The 18,749-nt window shown below is 38.7% G+C and overlaps 5 protein-coding genes across 8 annotated transcripts in view; 1 reads left to right on the top strand and 4 right to left on the bottom strand.

Annotated features, from left to right (window-relative positions):
- Nucleotides 1-1,574, bottom strand: part of LOC6560385 (G protein alpha o subunit) — a 28,781-nt gene extending 27,207 nt beyond the window's left edge. Inside the window, exon 1 of the mRNA XM_032734508.2 lies at nucleotides 1,303-1,574. Within this exon, the coding sequence (XP_032590399.1) occupies nucleotides 1,303-1,420 (118 nt within the window). The 5' untranslated portion in view covers nucleotides 1,421-1,574. The remainder of the gene's footprint in view (nucleotides 1-1,302) is intronic.
- A 1,850-nt stretch (nucleotides 1,575-3,424) lies between these two features.
- Nucleotides 3,425-4,212, top strand: LOC6560384 (succinate dehydrogenase assembly factor 2, mitochondrial). The gene is made up of 3 exons (XM_032735462.1): nucleotides 3,425-3,523; nucleotides 3,576-3,757; nucleotides 3,815-4,212. The coding sequence occupies exons 1-3, from the start codon at nucleotides 3,506-3,508 to the stop codon at nucleotides 4,083-4,085; spliced, it is 471 nt and encodes a 156-aa protein (XP_032591353.1). The 5' UTR covers nucleotides 3,425-3,505; the 3' UTR covers nucleotides 4,086-4,212.
- Nucleotides 4,213-4,556: 344 nt separating this feature from the next.
- Nucleotides 4,557-11,263, bottom strand: LOC6560224 (ran-binding proteins 9/10 homolog). Of its 4 annotated transcripts, none has more exons than XM_001986206.3 (13): nucleotides 11,170-11,263; nucleotides 9,043-10,273; nucleotides 7,858-8,025; nucleotides 7,603-7,793; nucleotides 7,345-7,526; nucleotides 7,170-7,282; nucleotides 6,956-7,107; nucleotides 6,712-6,896; nucleotides 6,544-6,635; nucleotides 6,200-6,268; nucleotides 5,998-6,137; nucleotides 5,813-5,924; nucleotides 4,557-5,745 (listed from the first exon to the last, which is right to left on the bottom strand). In XM_001986206.3, exons 2-13 carry the CDS (start codon nucleotides 10,211-10,213, stop codon nucleotides 5,609-5,611), a joined length of 2,712 nt encoding a protein of 903 aa, XP_001986242.1. In that variant the 5' UTR covers nucleotides 10,214-10,273; nucleotides 11,170-11,263; the 3' UTR covers nucleotides 4,557-5,608. The 4 variants fall into 4 exon arrangements, with proteins under 4 accessions (XP_001986242.1, XP_032591351.1, XP_032591350.1 ...); XM_032735460.2 differs by having other exon boundaries at nucleotides 9,043-9,931; nucleotides 11,170-11,238; XM_032735459.2 differs by lacking the exon at nucleotides 6,200-6,268.
- Nucleotides 11,264-13,226: 1,963 nt separating this feature from the next.
- On the bottom strand, nucleotides 13,227-15,624 carry LOC6561004 (peroxiredoxin-6). The gene is made up of 5 exons (XM_001986205.3): nucleotides 15,539-15,624; nucleotides 14,148-15,453; nucleotides 13,686-14,060; nucleotides 13,539-13,614; nucleotides 13,227-13,469 (listed from the first exon to the last, which is right to left on the bottom strand). The coding sequence occupies exons 2-5, from the start codon at nucleotides 14,228-14,230 to the stop codon at nucleotides 13,341-13,343; spliced, it is 663 nt and encodes a 220-aa protein (XP_001986241.1). The 5' UTR covers nucleotides 14,231-15,453; nucleotides 15,539-15,624; the 3' UTR covers nucleotides 13,227-13,340.
- Nucleotides 15,625-16,066: 442 nt separating this feature from the next.
- Nucleotides 16,067-17,283, bottom strand: LOC116805068. The gene is made up of 4 exons (XM_032734967.2): nucleotides 17,191-17,283; nucleotides 16,684-16,789; nucleotides 16,350-16,621; nucleotides 16,067-16,292 (listed from the first exon to the last, which is right to left on the bottom strand). Exons 1-4 carry the CDS (start codon nucleotides 17,220-17,222, stop codon nucleotides 16,094-16,096), a joined length of 609 nt encoding a protein of 202 aa, XP_032590858.1. The 5' UTR covers nucleotides 17,223-17,283; the 3' UTR covers nucleotides 16,067-16,093.
- Between the last annotated feature and the right edge of the window lie 1,466 nt (nucleotides 17,284-18,749).

Genomic DNA, 18,749 nt, shown 5'->3' with positions numbered 1-18,749 from the left:
GAAGGAGGCGGAGCAGGAGGAGAAGGAGGAGCACTTGAGGCAAGCGCATCTTGTCTAGCTTGCAGTCTGTTGCACCAGCACACACACACACACACACACACTCGAATGCAGCAGCCGCAACTGTTGCACCGTGGTCTGAGAGCACTTAAAAATGCATTGCGCTAAATGCTCGTCGATTTGTCAGCTGTCATTAGTTGACATCGCAATGCATCGCATCGCATTGCATTGCATTGCTTATGCATGAGCCCTCGAAACTTGTCACAGCAAATAACGGAGACAGAGAGAGAGAGAGAGAGACTGTGTGTTGATGTGGAACAAGGAGAGCAACCTGAACATGCATCGCATTTGACCCAATTGTTATTTTTTCGGTCGCTTTTGTTGCCTTGGCCACACACACGCTAAGAATAAACTGTCATGCCACTGGATGGGGCATTAGCCTTGAGCTACGTTTTGCTCATCTTTAAATTTGCTTTATTTTTTTCTGGGGGTTAAATTTTAGCACATTTTCTTGTCATGTGTCATGCCATAAATTGAGTGCTAAAGTTACGAGTGGCAAAATAGATGGCCTTTTTTACTTGTCGAGCATTCTTACATAAATTATGAATTTATTTTACTTTTTTTTTGTCAATACAAATACTATTAATTTATATATTTATATTATATTTATGTAAATAATATAACTTCATCATTTTTTTTAAATATTATCAAATAACAACACAGAAAAATGAAGAGAGGAGAATATTTTAACTGCTGGGTGAATTCCTTCTTAGGAACAGTTTTCAAAACATATTTGTATACATTAGTCATTTATGAATTGATGTAAACATAGATTAAAATGATAAGAAAGTAATAAAAAGAAAATTAATGCATTGATAGAAATGAAGTAGAAATGAAGTAATAATACAATAGTACATGACTGTATATGTATATGTCTTAACTTAACAACTCCTAATGATACCCCATGATAACCATTTCAATACATTTTTAATGAGGACAGTGTACATAAAAACCGTAGCAATAAAATGCTATTTTTGTATTTTGATATACCTGAACTTCCGTTGACCTTTTCACTTACAACAATGACTACCCACATAATCTAAGTCATATACCACTGTGCTGGATCCCAGACAACAGTTTTTGAGCCTGCCATTAAGTTATTCTATCAACACATTTGTAAAAGAAAATCTGTGAGACACGTAGCAACTGATAAAGAAATTACATTTACGTAGGTATAAACAAAAATGTTTATACGACTTCCTGAGTGAATGTTGTCTGAGTTGTAAATTTGTCAATAGCACTTACCGAGTAGCAAAAGTTTAATGTCCTTTGCCGCTTGGATGCCATCCTCTTTCAGATTCTTCTCGATTTGTTTGGAACGTTGAATGGCAGCGCGCTCCTCAGCCGATGTAGTGCAGCCCATTTTTGTTGTTGTTTTACTTTTATTTGTTGTTTTTTTTTTTTTTTTTCCTTTTTTTGCTGTGGCAGCACTTGTCAGTAAGGGATTACGGGTAGCCTTTAGGTGGACAGCAAGTGTGCGTTTTTGTTTATTTCTTTTAAATATTTTCTTAGCAATTTTTGTTTTATTATTTTAATTTACTTTTTATTTACAAAATGCTTAAAATTACAATTTACACACTGAAAAACAAGCGAACGATTCGTATTTATTTTTTTCTTTTTATTTATAAACATATATGTTTTTTTAAGTCGAAGGGAAATGGCAGCGAAGCGCGCAGCATCCAATTGGATTTTTTTTTCTGCATAAACAATAACAACTGACCGTTCATCCGATCAGGCACGGGAAGTGACAACAACTCAATGAGAAATGAGTCACACACACACACATACGCATACACGCATACAGACACACACATACATATGTAGAGACAAAACGAGGCGCAGGCACGCACCGGCATTGAGATAACAGTGGTGCCTACTTGACAAGTGCGCCTAATTTTATGACCGCCACTGTCTGTCTGTCCAATAGGGCGCGCTGCTGCTATAATTGAACTGCGCTTTTGCTGTTGCTGCTGATAACAGAATACAACAACAACAACAACAAGTAACAAGGGAAAGCAACAGCAGCGGCTAATTTACATATGGCTTGAATGGAAAATATATATAATATATTCCCAAATATTCATCAATTCTATTTATCTAATCAGAAATTGATATCGGAAATGTCTAAAAAAAAAACTAAAATAAGTAGGGAAAGTAAACATTTTGCGCTTTTTGGTAAATTTATCATGTAGTTTTTTTTTTGGCCAAGTCCTGCGCTTTTATGTATGTCTGAGAGTGTGTATAAGGCGTGGGCGTAGGCGCAAAGATGTGTTAAACGCTTTTGCCTGTGCCGGCTATCAGTGTGGACATGGAGACAGACACTGCCTGGTCTACAGTTATTCTTCTTCATTTAGATTAATGCTACTGCCTGATGGAAAAACGTTTTTAGTTTTTTTTCTTTATTTTTTTTTGATGCGGCATTTTGCGTGGGTGCGTCGCGGTTCTTCGGTTTTTTAGTTGACTGGCTTGTTGGATTTGGGTGGTTGCTTTGCTGGGTGGTGTTTTAGGCGCTTGTATAAATTTCCATTTAGTAGTTTCGTGCCGCGCTGCTCACACTCTCTCTCTCACTCTCTTACACTCTGGCGCTCGTACTCTCACGCACACTACGCACTCTCTCCATACACACACACACACGCACGCACACTCAGAGTCTCCCACCCACCGCCTGGGCAGGCGGGCAGCGTGAGCGCAATTTTCTTCGGTTTTTTTTTCGGCTTTACATTTTACCACCGCCTAGTTTCCAGCGCCAGCGCCAGCGTATACACACAACACTTGCACACACGAGCTGAGCAGCGCATAGCTGAGCAGCGCAGCAGAGTTGTGCAGAGCAGAGCAGAGCGCAGAGAGGCCACCCTCTTCTTTGCCCCGTCTGCTCTGCTTTTTGGGTTTTCAGTAGTACTTTTTCTTTTCTATTTTCTTTTTTTCGTTGGCACCTTTTGTAACTTTGGCAAGCACAGATTAAGTTCACAATTACCCGTTGTGCCAAGGATTGACAGTTCCACGCTGTTTTATATTTGCATTAATCCTAATTTAATTGGAATATTTCGGGTGTGCAAAAACTTGTAACACACTTTTGCTGCCTCACGCTGTCTCTTTCGAACTGATTCTGGCATTGCCAGACCAGCAGCGCATGCACATTGTTTACATTTGCTGTTCTGTAGGTGGCAACGCTCTGCTAGCTAACATAATTTTAACTTCAGAGCTGTTATCGATGTTGAGCGCGACCAGTTTTAATTTAAATTCACGAGAAATGTGGTTTTTATTTTTTCAGGCAGATTAATTTTGATAGCAGTGCGGCGCATATAGTTAATATATTTATGCAAAGGCATTTCCTCTGTGTTTTGGACACGCTTATGTATTTCAGGCGTACATAAGTGTTGGCAGCCCTGGTTGCAAATCAGCTGTTTTTATTATTGCGTACTTTCGATTTTCCGCTGAAAGAACAAAAATGTTTCGTCAATTATTGGTATGTTTAACGCTTAATTAAACTTTGCAACTTATGTAACACGCTATATTAGGGTGCCACAGCTTCGCAACGTCTGCTGTTGCCGCTGGCCACGCCAAAACGCTTTGCCAGCAACTTGGACAAAACCGAGTATGCAACGCCACCAGAAGTGGTCGACTTTGAGGATCCCACACATCTGCCGGTCCCGGAGTACCCGTTGCGACCCGACGAACCACTAGCGACTCGCAAGCAGCGGTAGGCGAATTTTGAATTGCCCATAAAAATTGTCACATTATTCTCTATATCTCGCAGCTTGCTGTATCAGTCGCGCAAGAGGGGCATGCTCGAAAATGATTTATTACTGAGCACGTTTGTGGCAAAGTATCTGAAGGATTTCAGTGCAGAGCAAACAGCGCTCTACGATCAACTCATCAATGGTGTCAGCAACGATTGGGACATCTATTATTGGGCCACAAACACAAAGCCCACACCGCCCGAATATAATACCGAAATTATGGAAATGTTAAAGCAACATGTCAAAAACACCGAACGTGTGCAGCGCCTGAGGCAGCCCAATTTGTAGAGCTGGTGTTATATAATATTTTTGGGGGCTTATATTGTTTGATAAAAAGAACTAAGATAAAATACCTATGATTAGTAATTGTTGATTGTGAGTAACAGTAAATCACATATTCTTGTTTCATGTGCAAGTGGTTTGTTTCTTTTTTTTCTGGGAAGTGCGTATTTAATTTGATCTCTTTTTAAGAACTCTGATCCCAGTCCTATAAATGCGAGGAAAACTGCACAATTTGTAGATAATTTTCTTGCAACACATATGCCTATATATATATATATATATATATATATATACATATATTGTATATTTAAACGAAGTCTGATGTATATTATCGATTAATTATTAATGTTACTACAGCGAAATATAACACATACAACTATGCAGAATCCATCGAAATTTGTGTATTTAGTATTCTTGCACCCCAAAAGTGAACTTGGAGTTGAACGATTATTGTTCACATAGATGAGAATATATGCATATATATATAGAGTTTATTTGAATTGTTCACAATTTTGTTAGCTATATTTGATCAAGCGATTAAATTGTTGTAATCTCTAGTTTAAAGTTAAATGAACGAACACTTTTTTAAATATGCTAAAGATTTGCGTTGGTGTTTTTTTTTTTTGTTAAAAGACTATTTTGGTGTTGTTTTCGCGTGATCTTCCGAGCGCATCCGCAAATAAAACAAAACAATACACAAAAACATGTGGGCTAGTTATTTCCAGAGTGGGCGTGGCGCAGCACGGTTTCAATATTGTTTAATTATACATAATATAATATTACACACACATTTTTTATGCTTATATCCGAAAGGCTAAATATATAAAAATATGTTTTACAACTTTATTAAAATCTCGCTAAACCAAAAAAAAAGTAACCAAACCACAATTTGCGGAACTTATTGAATTTCACCGTATTAGTTTTACGTAAGTTGAAAATATTTAAAGAAGGGCATTTAAATAGGCGCATGGGCGCATATAAAAAAATTTGAAGTAACAACAGAATTAACCTATAACTGATTACAGATTGTTTATAATCTTAATCTAGTCGAGCGTCTCGAAGAAGTCGTGCGGTTCCACAAATATCGCCTGGCTATTGCCAACGCCAATGGCCGATGATGGAGCTGTTGATGAAGCTGTTGTTGTTGTTGTTGCTGCTGCTGCCGCTGCTGTTGTTACTGCTGCCGCCGCTGCTGCTGCTGCTGCTGCCGACGCTGCTGCTGTTGCTGATGCGGAACTGACGCCCCTATGTCGACCACGACGCGCTGTGCCCGCTGAACTGCTGCTGCTGCTACCGCGTATGCTGGTGGCTGTCATGACGGGATCGTATGTTCTTGATGTGGCCGCCGCCTCGCTGCTCGATATGGACGATTTGCGGCGACGCTTATTGCGTCGACGACGTCGCCGTTTGTTGGTCTGGACGGCGGCCGTCGATGTGGATGGTACGCTACATAGCGGTTCGGTTAGCACGCTGCTCCGCGGCATTGTCAGCGTGGTCTCGAACATCTTCAGCAGCGTCGGCGAACTGGGTCAATTTTGCGGAAACACATCGTCGATGGTAATGAAAGCATCCTCGCCCAGCGAATGCTGTCCAATTATTTTCAATAGCTCCGCCGCATGCGCCACCAAATATTCAAGTGGCGGGCGGCGCTCAAAATTGAGCGACTCTGCAATAATACAAATTATATGATATATATGTATATAATCTCTCTAATATGAACGATTTTTACGTACCCAATATGGCTGAATTGAGCGTGGTGGAAACGTTTTCACGTCGCGAAGGACACAACAGCCAGCCCAAAGGACTGGACCAAGGATTTGAGTAGGCAATCAAGCTAAATGCATCCTGCCAAATATAATAAACATAAATTGCAATTTAGTTGTATACATTTTGAGAGTTTAGTTATTCCTTAAGGCACCTCCAACATTTGACGCTCCTCTTCAGTCATGAGGTTCTCCTTCTCCAGCTGCTGACCCATGCTGGACAGTTCCTTGCCAAATTCAAGTATCTTCTCAATGACACGCCCATAATTGCGAGACGAGGGCGACACATCAACATCTGCAAAATGTAGTTAGATTGAATAAGAGTTGGAATTACTTGTGTTGCGATTGGTTTCATACCCATTTCCTCATCGATGGCATCTAGAGAGTTGCGTGCTACGCTGGCATTGCCATTAGAGCAGGAATCGCCTGACAAATACATACTCATATATATATGCTCGATAACAATCAATTCGACTAATCTATTTCCTATGCTTGCAAAACCAATCAATTCTTAATTCTTTTTAAAGGATTAAAGTCATCTACTTGAAATTCCTTAATAGTCATCTAATTTTAAATTATATACAAAATATTTTCAAATATATGTAAAACAATTCTATAATTTTGTATTTGTGTAAGTAATAGTTTCCCAAAATCTCAAACAGAATGCTACAAAATATGTTTTGTATAAAATACACACGCACCATTGGAGTGGCTGTTGCAAGGCTCCATTTCCACATCCATGCTATTCGAATCGTGCTCCGGACACTTGTTGGAGTTGTCATCAATAATCATGCTGCGAATGAGACAGACATTCAAGTATTCAAAGCTTCAACGAACTAAATGTTTCAGCAGTTTGTACGACTACGCACATTTTGGGATCTGTTTTATCGCCTGGTTTTATCACAGCTGAGTTCGCAGTGTGGATTTGTGGCTGGTTGGTGGTGCAACTGCTGCCGCCGCCTTTGCTGTGCTTGAACGCTTTGGTCGACTGTATGACCGAAGTCTGATTTGTGGGCATGGTCTGTGTGGTAGCGGTTACTTTGTTATTGGCATGCTGCATATTAAAACAAATGAATATTTTCGTTTTTGTATATATATACTTAGGGAACGCACCTCAACATCAGCACCATTAATCATCTCAATGAATTGGCGACACTTGAGAGCAAACCAAAGATTTTTATTGTTTTCCAAGAGACCCGGATAGGCGCGCAGCGTATTCTCAATGGCCTGGCTCATTTTGCCCGTCTGTATGAGCTTGATTATCTCTGCAAATACAACATAATAATTTTAAATACATACATCAATTTTATATATGATGTGCACAAACTTTGACGTGTCTTGATTGAGGGCAAGTCTTCGTCGAAGGGCTGCTGTGTGTAGCCATTGAAGGCCTCGGCTGTCTTGCAATAGCCACTGTGCACCAAATAGGTGGAGACCAGCCTGCAAGAGAAGACAGCATTTATATTTATATTGTTGAAATATATTATTCTTATTATACCTACCTATTCATCAAATTTTCAGGGGTATCTAGATGATGTGGATATCTGTCGATTTTACGCAATACATTGGCGCGCATCTCTCGCATCATCTCCTCAATTTTATCAAATTTGAAAGGCTCTTGACCGAAATTGGCATCCACTTCCTCGCCGGCCGTTTGCAGACCCACTGTCGGATAGAGTTTGGTCTGTGCGGCATAGCATAATATAATAAAATAATATAATTGACTGAAAATTATAAAAGTAAAGTTAATAATAACAGACCGGTAAGTCTCTAAATGCAATGCCCAGATCGACGCCGTTCTTGGTGTAGAAACAAGTGTTGTTCACAAAGTTGACGCAGCAGCCAATGACGTCGCCGGTGGTGAATGTAGGTCCATACGACTGCCCATTGCACGAAGAGCTGAACGAGTTACCATCGTAGCCATGATATCCATACGATTGCTTGTCCCCACCTGTGTGCACATATAATTTCAGATATGCCCGTATGCATTTCTCAATACCTCAATCAAAACGCACCTGGCAGGCGATTCATGCGAAACTGTTGGGCGGTCAGTCCAATGCCCATGTAACCGTTGCGCCCCTTCGAAATGATGCGCACCTCGAAATAGTACAGGCCACAGGACGAAGGAATCGGATATGCTGTGCGCACAGATCCTGCTGCCTCGCTGTGTTGTTTGCCCATGCCTGCAAGGGACATACAAATAAAATAATCATCAATTTATGTATTACCTAACATTTTAAATTAATGTGTATTTGCCTAATATTGAGAGTCGAAAATTATTCGAAATAGATCATAAGCAATCCAGTGAAATATAAGCCTATAAAACTTTCATATTTATATTATATTATACAATATATGAACAGCTTATTGTAAGCGCTTCACCCCATTACCCCACCCCACCCCTACACTGTGTGCAGCCAATCAGCTGTTTGCCAATCACCCATACAAGCGCTTGCAGCACGCGAATTTACGTGTGAGAAGTGGGCGCCGAAAAACAAAACAACAGCAGCCATAGTTCACGCAAGTGCGAGCGAGACCACTGCTGTGCACATAGCAATGGGGTGTTCTTCACTCAAGGCAACCGCGCGTTGGCGTTTTATGTGTTGCTTTTGCCTTTTTTTTTTGTTCGCTGTTGCTCTTTGTCCAAAAATGGCAGCTCAACAAAGCAGCTGTGCGCCACTGTTGTCGCTGTCTGTTAAATGAGTTACATAGTCTGAGCCGCACCAACAGTAGAATAGTAAAATGTCTCTGCAGCTTATCAGCGTTTTTTCTGCTTTACTTCTTACACATTTTGGGCTGCTTCTAGCACAAATCTAACACATATTTTTAGCAGCTTTCTAACTTTCTTTTGTGTGTAATATACACATACTTATGCCAGAACTTTGCTTGCTTTGATGACTCATTTCGAAAAAATGTCACCAAATGGAAACAATTAAACTTGAAAAAGTTAACTATAGCATAGAAAACATTAGGTTTAGGTAGAATAGAAAACATTAAAATACTTGGTTTCAACTCTCATTACTGTTTCTACTGTGCGATTAAGCCAAAAATAGGAAAAAAAACCCCTAATCAAATTGCATGGCAACAGCGATTAGTGACTATTTTTTATACAATTTTGTTTATATAGTTCGGAATTTTTGATTGGCTGTACATTAGTAAAGCATAAAGATCAATGTTTGATATTGAGAGAGAGAACTCACCTTTGTAGGTGACACGTAGATTGTTGTGGGAGAGTCCAATGGAGAGGCACTTGTCGTGTGGACTCCAGCAGCGTGGCAACGGTGTCTCGCTCTCATTGACATTGGGATAGAGGAGACGCAGTGGATCTACGCCCTGAACTTGCTGTTGCGATTGCTGAGTCGGATTGAAGTTGCGACCCGATGATGTAGTTGCACCTGATCCTGCCCCGCTTCCACCTGCTCCTCCTGTGCGTGGTGAATTGTGGCTCTGGCTGGAGCTTTTGTGGCTGCCGGCGTACATATCGTTGCTAAAGTGGCTGCCGTTGTTACTGTAAAAGTGACGCGTGCGGCGCGAGCTGCCCCCTGATGAGCTGTTGTTATTATTATTATTGTTGTTGTTGTGGTTGGTGCGAGGCGCTCGCAATAGCGGTGGCAGTGGTGCACGTGCAGTGGAATAGCTGGGTAAAACGGCCACTGAATGTAATCGCTGCTGCTGAGATGAACCACCAGATGCAGCGACTTCGGCGGCAGCGTCGTAGACTACGACAACGGCAGCAGCGTCGCCTTGCTGCACCTGCTCCTGTTCCTGCGCCTGATCTTGGTCTTGGTCTTCTGCCTCCGCCTCCTCCTCGTCGTGATTGTGCTCCCCAGCGTAGAGGTCGTCCTCGTCACCTTCGCCCTCTCCTTCGCCTTCGTCCTCGTCGTCGTAATCGTCGATACGCTCCACGACGGCGTCGTTATCGTTATCGTTATCAATGGCGCCCGCGTCTATCGTATCGGCGATGACGTTCGCTTCAATTAACTCTGGCGGCGGCGGCGGAGGCGGCAGTCGCTGATCGTTCTCCACCTGCTCCTGCTGCTGCTGTTGCTGCTCCTCAAGACGTGCGGCGTCTGTTAAGTTGTCGGCTGCCTGTTGAGTAGGAGTGGGAGAATGCTCATGTTCAGCTTCAGTTTGTTGGTCTTGTTGTTGTCGGTGTTGGTCTATGTTGTCAATGTTAAATAACAGAGCTGCAGCTGCGCTATTGCCAGTGACTGCAGTTTCATTAACAGTTGCTGTTAATGCAGATGTTGTTGTGGTTGTGGGCTCTGGCTGCAAATTACTGTTGTTGCTGATGCTGGCGCTGCTGCTTGCCGAGGATAAATTCGGATTATGCTCATTATCGTTATCGTTATCGGCATGCACAAAATCCATTTTCGATTTAACTGTTTACACTATTATTGTTGTTTGTTGTTGTTTGCTGTTTGCTGCACTCTGAAGAATTTTTGGAAGAAGGAAATTAAAAGCAAACAATAGATAGAAATATTGATACGAATATCGTCATGAAAGTGTGCTGACTGTATATGTATGTGTGTGTGGAAAGCAGATGCAGAAGAAATGCAGGTGCAAAGCAGTAAACAACAATAAAAGCAACCTCAACATGGCAGCCTGTGCGCGTGTGTGTGTGCTTGTAAGCATATACACATATATATGTATGTAGGCATTTATGTGTGTAAATTGATAGCAATTGTCCTGCTATGCTGTTACTCCCCCCCATTCTATACAACAGCACTTAACAGTTTTAACCCTTATATGGGCACAGCAACAGTTACGCACACACTTGAGCATTGCACAAATCTTTTGTGAAACAGCAATAGCAATATTAACAGCAACAACAGAAACAACAGTTTAGTTTTCGACGCGCAGCTGCAAACAGCAACAACAATATCAGCAGCTGCAGCAACAACAACAACAGCAGCAACAATAACAACATGCAGCAATGCACTGAGAATCAAGACAGAAAAATAATCAATAACCAATCGAGTCTTTTTATTTTTTTTCACTCTTGGTTTACTAGCCAAAAAGGAGCAGGCAACTAACTGTGCTGGTAACAGTTAATAAATGCGTTTCAAATGCGTTTTTACGTCGTTCTTTTTTGAAGTTTTCTTTGTTTTCCCCTAGCAGCCAGTCACAGTCCACACGTACACACACATACACAGACACACGAACAAACACATAAGCACTGCGCACACACACACACTCGTGCATACAGAAAAATTTGCTGGTGGCCAAAAAATGCATTGTAATATGGGGGTTTAGTCTGCTTGTGAGATTTGTTGTTAATGCCATTTGGTTTACTGTCTGCGAGTATTGAACATTGAATTCGTTACCTTTACGGAAGTTCAGTGCACTTTTTTTATCACGATTGACTTTTTGTTTAAGATTTTTACCTCGAATTGAGTGCGATGTGACCAGGTCTTGTTTATGTTGTCAATTTATGTTGCTGTTAAGCAGCTGTTGTGTGTGTGAATGCTATTGCGCTGTAAAAAATAGTAACTGTTAACTGCTGCCATTCACCCCGAACTCTAACAGAATTAATAATTCATTAGGCGCGCAAAAATCCCTAATTTAAATACGAAAAATAGTACAATATTTAGTGCTATATATTTAACTGATTTGTTTTCGTGATCGGCATTATTTTTTATCTATTCTGTATGTGTTTTACTTGAAGCACCTTGTTTCATTAATATCATATCTACATACAGCCTTCCTCTGCGCACCTCCACCACAAGACTGGTTTTTATCTCACATTAACTCTAAAATTGCTGGTGACTAACATATCTAATGAAATTTCTACAACTGCGTTCTAGAAAAAAGGCAATGTAAAGACCAGTTAAACATATTCTGGAGGAGATCTGAAAAGGTTAAAGCACTCTTATTTTGTAATCTGTTTAAATCCATCCAAACGGGCTTTCTGTCTCACTGTAATACAGCCGAAGAATTCCAAATATGTATTTATTACAGACCACAAATTGAGCGTAATTCTACAAAAGTGTTGGTAGTTTGTATGCATACATATTAATACATTCACACAAACCGATATAGTTTACAATCTCTGACTGAATCAAAACATAAACAGAGCACCCAAAAGCTGAGAGAGCATTCACTTATGTAATAGTATTAGTGACTGTCATACAATTTGCAATACCAAAGCACATTTTGAGCACAGAGAGCAGTGCCTGGTTTGATAATGCTATTGAGTGCTGTGTAATAACCAATCCATGCGCACGTTCAAGCTCAGAGATTGTCTCATGTATAGAATATAAATTGTCACTTCGGGAATGGAACAAGAGAGCCACAGTTTGTATGAGTGTGTTAGTGATTTCTGTGCAAATTACCAACACTAAAACAAAATTACGCTCATCGTTGTGTCACACACAACTCTCAGTTCGGTTCGGTTCGGCTTGCAACACATTGGATAGATTTGCAGCTTAAGAACTAACTTCGAATTAAGTTTAAATGAAGTATAGCTGAAAAACAGACTCTCTGCCATAATTTGATCATGTGTAGCACCCTGTATTTCTATCAGACTGTTTGTTACACGTTCCTCTTCACTACCCACTTGTTCCACTAAACTAGGTTGCTTATCTACAAATGAAATAGTCGAGAACAGGCATACAAATAAGCATGTGGCATGTTGTTTTGCTTGTTGATCAACCAAAGTCGAATGGAAAAAACCAGTGAATTTCAAGTAGATGCGAGTTTTTTGCGTTGTAGATTTCAGACTGTTACTGAGGAAACAAACATATATAAAAAAAATTTGAATTAACTGAGGGACAGACAATTTCATTCCGTATTAGCACTTATTCAACTTACAAATAACTTTGATGCAATTTGTACTGGAGTACTTAGAGAAGTTTCAACAGTTGTAATCATAACTGGCTGACGACCTAAAGGCATCTGTCTTCTAGTACTAAACAGCCGAATAGTCTTACCCGAGTGTTCCTACACATATTTGTCACAGAATACAAAATGAGCGTAACTCTTCATAAGTATTGGTGTTTTCCATACACCTCACTAATACACTCAAACAACCCAATGCTCTCTCAGTAAAACTCTCAATTTCACGAAGTCTTTTGCTGCTTGCATGTGTTGGTAATCGCATGGAACTCGCTAACACAACCAAACCAGGCACTGCTCTCTTTGTCCAAAATGTGCGTTTGTTCGTAGTTTGACGTGGTTGCTCTCTCGGCTATTGGGTTCTCTGTTTATGTTTTGTTTTGAGAAACTGTCCATATACTTTTTAAATTATATATATGTGGCAAAGAGTTTTAAGAAAGCTGAAGAGTTTTACAAAAAAGGTAACTAAAAGTATTTATACATGCACTTCACACTGTTCTCAAACTATCTGATATGGAAAATCAAACCTGAATTAAAAACTATGGAGTTTGAATAAAAGTTATTTATAATTTATTACTACAAACTAAGAAAACATAATTAAAATATGAGTATAATAAAAATAATTGCATTTGCAGTTGGCCCAAAAGTTGGAAGACAATTTTCAATAGTTCTCCGTGGTGCGGACATAATTAACGCCCGATGGCATGGTGACCTTGTCGAAGCCCTTGGGGAAAATCTTGTGGGCTTCCGCATCGGTGACGCAGGGCAAGATCATGACCTTGGTACCGGGCTGCAGTTGGAAGAAACAGCAAACAATCAGTTACCAAGTCTACAGATTATATTCTCAAATAATACTCACAGTCCAGTTGGCAGGCGTGGCAACCACCTTCAATCGATCGGTCAGCTGCAGTGAGTCAATGGTGCGCAGGATTTCACTATGAAAGACATGGAGACATACACTTAAGAAGCTGTCCAAAAGGGAAATAATGTGAATAGATTTACTCACTCGACATTGCGTCCCGTGGACATGGGATAGAACATGGAGAGGCGCACCTTGTGATCGGGGCTAATGATGAAGAGCGCACGAATTGTTTTGGCCACCTCGGGATCCTTCTTCTGGTCCTCATCCAGCATGCCAAGGGAGACGGCCAGATCGCGTGTGGGATCAGCAATAATGGGATACGGAAACTCGCCGGGAATATCCAGGCAATATGACTTGATGTCATTCACCCAATCCACATGCGAGTCCAGCGGATCCACAGAGTGCGCCAAGCACTTTGTGTTCCTCTTCTCAAACTCCGGCTGATGTACGGCAATGCGGCCCAATTCCGTCGTGCAAACGGGCGTAAAATCGGACGGATGAGAGAAGAGCACAACCCAGCTGCAATAGCAGTAAAGAGCGATGTTAATAAATATTTAATAAATAAAATAAAATAAATGAAATACTATTTATTTATATAATACTCACGAGTCTCCCTGCCAGTCGTGGAAGAAAATGGGTCCCTTGGTGGTCTCCGCCATAAAGTTTGGTATAGTTTGTCCCAGGCGCATTTTGATTTCTATGTGACTTTCGCGTGGAATCGAAAAACTTGAATGTTTAGTTGCTTAGTTGTTTGATCAGACTGAATGGCAACTGTGCAGAGGCGAGGCCTTTTATACGTTCAGCCCACAGCTTGGCTAGATGCCATAAAAAGTAAGTACGCGCGAGAGGCAGATAGTGTGAGTAAGAGCGTGAGGGAGAGAGCGGGAACGAGAGATCTAGCGAAAGTTGTCAAGTGCGGACTTATCTGGCATACGTATATCAGTATAACAAATATAGATTTGCACTTGTTTCTTATTTATGTACGTATGTCGGCATAAATATGTACACATTTACAGCATAATAAAACCACATTCACGTAACAATAATAATTACCAGTAGCTACTCGTATTACATTTATTTTTATATCAATTTTAATTCCAATTTTTCATATTTCTTGTGAAATTGCTAAAGTGTTTTAAATGACAAATGATATTGAATGTCAAACTTTGTTATTAAGGTGTATTAACCAGAAAACTGTTCTTTAAGCTGCAGCTGAAAATGTCAGACTGAATCAAAACATAAACAGAGAGCCGAAAAAGCTGAGAGAGCATCCACTTATGTAGTAGTATTAGTGACTGTCATACAATTTGCAATACCAAAGCACATTTTGAGCACAGAGAGCAGTGCCTGGTTTGATAGTGTTAGTGAATTCCATGTTATTATCAATACATGCACATGTTCAAGCTCAGAGATTGTCTCATATATAGAAAATAAATTGTTGAGCTACTCGTCACTTCGGGAATAGAACAAGAGAGCCACAGTTTGTATGAGTGTGTTAGTGATTTCTGTGCAAATTACCAACACTAAAACAAAATTACGCTCATCGTTGTGTCACACACGACTCTCAGTTCGGTTCGGTTCGGCTTGCAACACATTGGATAGATTTGCAGCTTAAGAACTAACTTCGAATTAAGTTTAAATGAAGTATAGCTGAAAAACAGACTCTCTGCCATAATTTGATCATGTGTAGCACCCTGTATTTCTATCAGACTGCTTGTTACACGTTCCTCTTCACTACCCACTTGTTCCACTAAACTAGGTTGCTTATCTACAAATGAAATAGTCGAGGACAGGCATACAAATAAGCATGTGGCATGTTGTTGTGCTTGTTGATTAACCAAAGTCGAATGGAAAATAACCAGTGAATTTCAAGTAGATGCGAGTTTTTTGCGTTGTAGATTTCAGACTGTTACTGAGGAAACAAACATATATAAAAAAAATTTGAATTAACTGAGGGACAGACAATTTCATTCCGTATAAGCACTTATTCAACTTACAAATAACTTTGATGCAATTTGTACTGGAGTACTTAGAGAAATTTCAACAGTTGTGATCCTAACTGGCTGACGACCTAAAGGCATCTGTCTTCTAGTATTAAACAGCCGAATAGTCTTACCCGAGTGTTCCTACACATATTTGTCACAGAATACAAAATGAGCGTAACTCTTCATAAGTATTTGTGTTTTCCATACACCTCACTAATACACTCAAACAAACCAAGGCTCTCTCAGTAAAACTCTCAATTTCACGAAGTCTGCCCCAATCGACAGTTGCTTGAGACAAGTGTTTGCTGAGAGTAACTGTTTGCATGTATTGGTAATCGCATGGAACTCACTAACACAACCAAACCAGGCACTGCTCTCTGTGCTCGTGCTTTCACATAGATGGTACCACTAAGCAGACAGTGCTGGTACCCTGCGGGAGTTTGCGTGAGTACTGAGTCGATTTATATGTGTAATTTGGTCTCACTTCGGTTTTCAAATTGGAACCATTAGTCGAAAGCTGAAAAAAACAACTTTAATATATATGTATATGAAGATAATTATTTTTGTTTATTTCGTTTGAAGATATATCATATAATGATATTTGCTGTTTGGTATTGGTGACACATCTTTTAAGAGCGGAATTATTTTGATATTTTTGGAATTTGAAGCGCATTCAGCAGCAATTTGAAATTCTGGTTCCTTGTGGTCATTGACACGGTTACGTAGATGGTCTACATCACTGGAAATTTCCAATTTTTTGATGATCCTAAAATTTTAAATAAACCGATTACAATTAAGCTTTGTACATTTTTCTTATGCTTACTGATTAAAAATAACTTGGCCCATTAGATAAAAATTGTCAATGATTAAATCGACTGCATGGAAGACTGAAAATACCTCAACCGTATTATTGCAGGCGTAATGATAATACAACTCGATATTGTTATCCCGCATGTTGGATAAGTATTCATATTTCTTAATTGGATCCATACAGTTTGTCATTTGAGTTTTACAATCCCTCAATTTCTCTGCCAAGATACTGTTCTTATCTACGACTTCAGTTCCCGTTTTTGCAACAACATTTTGATGATTATACTGTGTGATTTATGATATGATATCTTAAGATTTTGGATAACTAGTTAATGGCGACTACTCACCTCATTGATGGGATTGACTTTGATCGCGTGATTGAACATTTTTGATGAGTAACGGTTATAACAATATAAATGGCAGTCCGGCAGTAATTTCAGAAACAATTGAATTCTGTGGGATTGTAGCGTATATAGTTTGTAGCTGTATACAGTTTAGTTTTTATTTAATGTGGGCTGCTTAATTATAAGATCCCTTAATATCAATATTAATATCTTTCTATAGGCTGAACTTAAAAATTATTATATCTTTTATGCTTAAGCAACGTGCATTTCTACATAAGCCAGGGCTGCACAAAAAAAAAACGATACATCGATGTTTGAGAAAAGCGCATCGATACCTTCCACCTCTATGAAGCACATGGGAGTAACATATGACTATTTAAAAGGGCTTTAACCAGAATCAAGCTTAAACAGTTTAAGTTTAACTCAAGGAGATAAGCAATCCTACAGAATATATATGATGATGATGATATGTCATCATCACATGTGTATATATCATTTAGTTGCTCATACCTGTTCGATAATTTAAACTTTCCGTAATGCATCCCAGATTTTGCAGCATAGAATTTATTGATTTTGAAATTTTCAAATATTTATGGCAAGTTGAGCAAGGTTGTCCGATCCCAAATCTATTAAAAACTAAAAATAAAAGTCAAACAGCATAGCTAGCTCTCTTTGTTTTTTTTTTATTATTTTTATTTTGTTTTTTTTTTTTTTGGTAATTAAGAAACTGTAATTTCAATAAACTTAAATTTGCACATCAATCTTTGCCTCCTTTAAGCATACAATTAATGTGTGCTCACTGTTTATAACTCATTTTGAATCATTCTTTTTTTTTATAATGTATTATGTATTATGTATTGCAGTTTTATTTATATGTTTTTGGTTATTCGACTTGTTTAGCGTTGCGACAAAAACCGTTCAAATGCCTCACATTTATTTATGTATATTGTAAGCGTAAATTCAATTGCGAAAATATACAGTTACTGTTCTTATATATATATACACACATATATATAAATATTTATATATATATATGCAAATGCTTATACATTTTTGTATAATATTTATCATTTCCTGGACAATAATATTATATATATATGTGTGTAAATATTACCGGGCTTTTTGTTGTCGCCTTCACTGAATTGAAAATAATTATACTTTGCTTTCAATATAAGTATTTGTATTTTTGATTAGTTATTTCATTTCCTGTTTGTTATTTTTATTTTATTTTATTTATTTTTTTGTTACTGCCTGTGTTGATGAAGTTTTGCAAGGAAACGCCTTCATAAACAAAACTAAATATGCACGTAAATACATATTTATCAACAATAAAGCAAGATGTTGAATTAGACGAGTTAAGTTAGTACTTAGCATTTTAAAGCCAATGCCAACAATCGGCATCGATCAAAAAATAAAATTCGATTTTCTAATGTATTCACTTGCTTCACACACCGATTTTGGGTTGGTTTTTCCTTTTGTTTTCATTTCATTTCTTTTCTTTTTTTTTGGTTGTTGAGGGTTTACATCGAAAACACATAGATCATAATAATAAAAATAAAACACTGAGACATTTAAGTATATAACAATTGCACATTGATACTGTTATTGCTGTTGCTTCTGCATAATTGCATATATAGTAAGTATTTTTATATAAGTACGTTATAAATAGTTATCGCATAGATCATACGAATTATTCATATACATGATCCAGCTGCCAAACTGACCTGTTATTAAGTTGTATTTTCTTCCCTTCGATATTCACCCAATATAGGTAATTTACATATACACATACAAGGATACTTGAGTATATTGAATAAAACAATTGTCAAACAGGCACAATAGAACTCATGCCTTGATATACTATTCGCAAGTTATTTTCTTCTCGCCTGAAACATTTCACATGTGTTTTTTGTTTTCTACTAGTGAATTTTCATTTATGTAGCTCTTAATTTATTCCGCTTCAAACTGATAAAAACTAAAACTGGTCAAATTAAACAAAAGCAAGAATATGATAAAGTAAAAATAAAAGTTTGGGTTTATGTTTGGTTTTTTTTTATTTGTTGTATTTT

Source organism: Drosophila grimshawi, unplaced genomic scaffold, assembly GCF_018153295.1.
Source record: "Drosophila grimshawi isolate 15287-2541.00 unplaced genomic scaffold, ASM1815329v1 contig_1367, whole genome shotgun sequence".
In the NCBI taxonomy this organism is placed as follows: Eukaryota; Metazoa; Arthropoda; class Insecta; order Diptera; family Drosophilidae; genus Drosophila; species Drosophila grimshawi.
The sequence above is the reverse complement of the archived record's forward strand: the minus strand, read 5'-3'. Positions and strand labels throughout refer to the sequence as shown.

Excerpts from the sequence above, each read along its gene's own strand:
- LOC6560384 (XM_032735462.1), top strand. Across the intron at positions 3,758-3,814 it reads CTAGCGACTCGCAAGCAGCG|CTTGCTGTATCAGTCGCGCA; the intron begins GTAGGCGAATTT and ends TATATCTCGCAG.
- LOC6560224 (XM_001986206.3), bottom strand. The coding sequence starts at position 10,213 with ATGGATTTTGTGCATGCCGATAACGATAACGATAATGAGCATAATCCG. Across the intron at positions 7,527-7,602 it reads TTGCATTTAGAGACTTACCG|ACCAAACTCTATCCGACAGT; the intron begins GTCTGTTATTAT and ends TATGCCGCACAG. Across the intron at positions 7,108-7,169 it reads CTCAATCAAGACACGTCAAA|AGATAATCAAGCTCATACAG; the intron begins GTTTGTGCACAT and ends TTGTATTTGCAG.
- LOC6561004 (XM_001986205.3), bottom strand. The coding sequence starts at position 14,230 with ATGCGCCTGGGACAAACTATACCAAACTTTATGGCGGAGACCACCAAG. Across the intron at positions 13,615-13,685 it reads TCCACGGGACGCAATGTCGA|TGAAATCCTGCGCACCATTG; the intron begins GTGAGTAAATCT and ends TGTCTTTCATAG. Across the intron at positions 13,470-13,538 it reads CCACGCCTGCCAACTGGACT|CCCGGTACCAAGGTCATGAT; the intron begins GTGAGTATTATT and ends TTCCAACTGCAG.
- LOC116805068 (XM_032734967.2), bottom strand. The coding sequence starts at position 17,222 with ATGCATTACGGAAAGTTTAAATTATCGAACAG. Across the intron at positions 16,790-17,190 it reads AAGTTTAAATTATCGAACAG|AATTCAATTGTTTCTGAAAT; the intron begins GTATGAGCAACT and ends ACAATCCCACAG. Across the intron at positions 16,293-16,349 it reads GGCCAAGTTATTTTTAATCA|GATCATCAAAAAATTGGAAA; the intron begins GTAAGCATAAGA and ends TTAAAATTTTAG.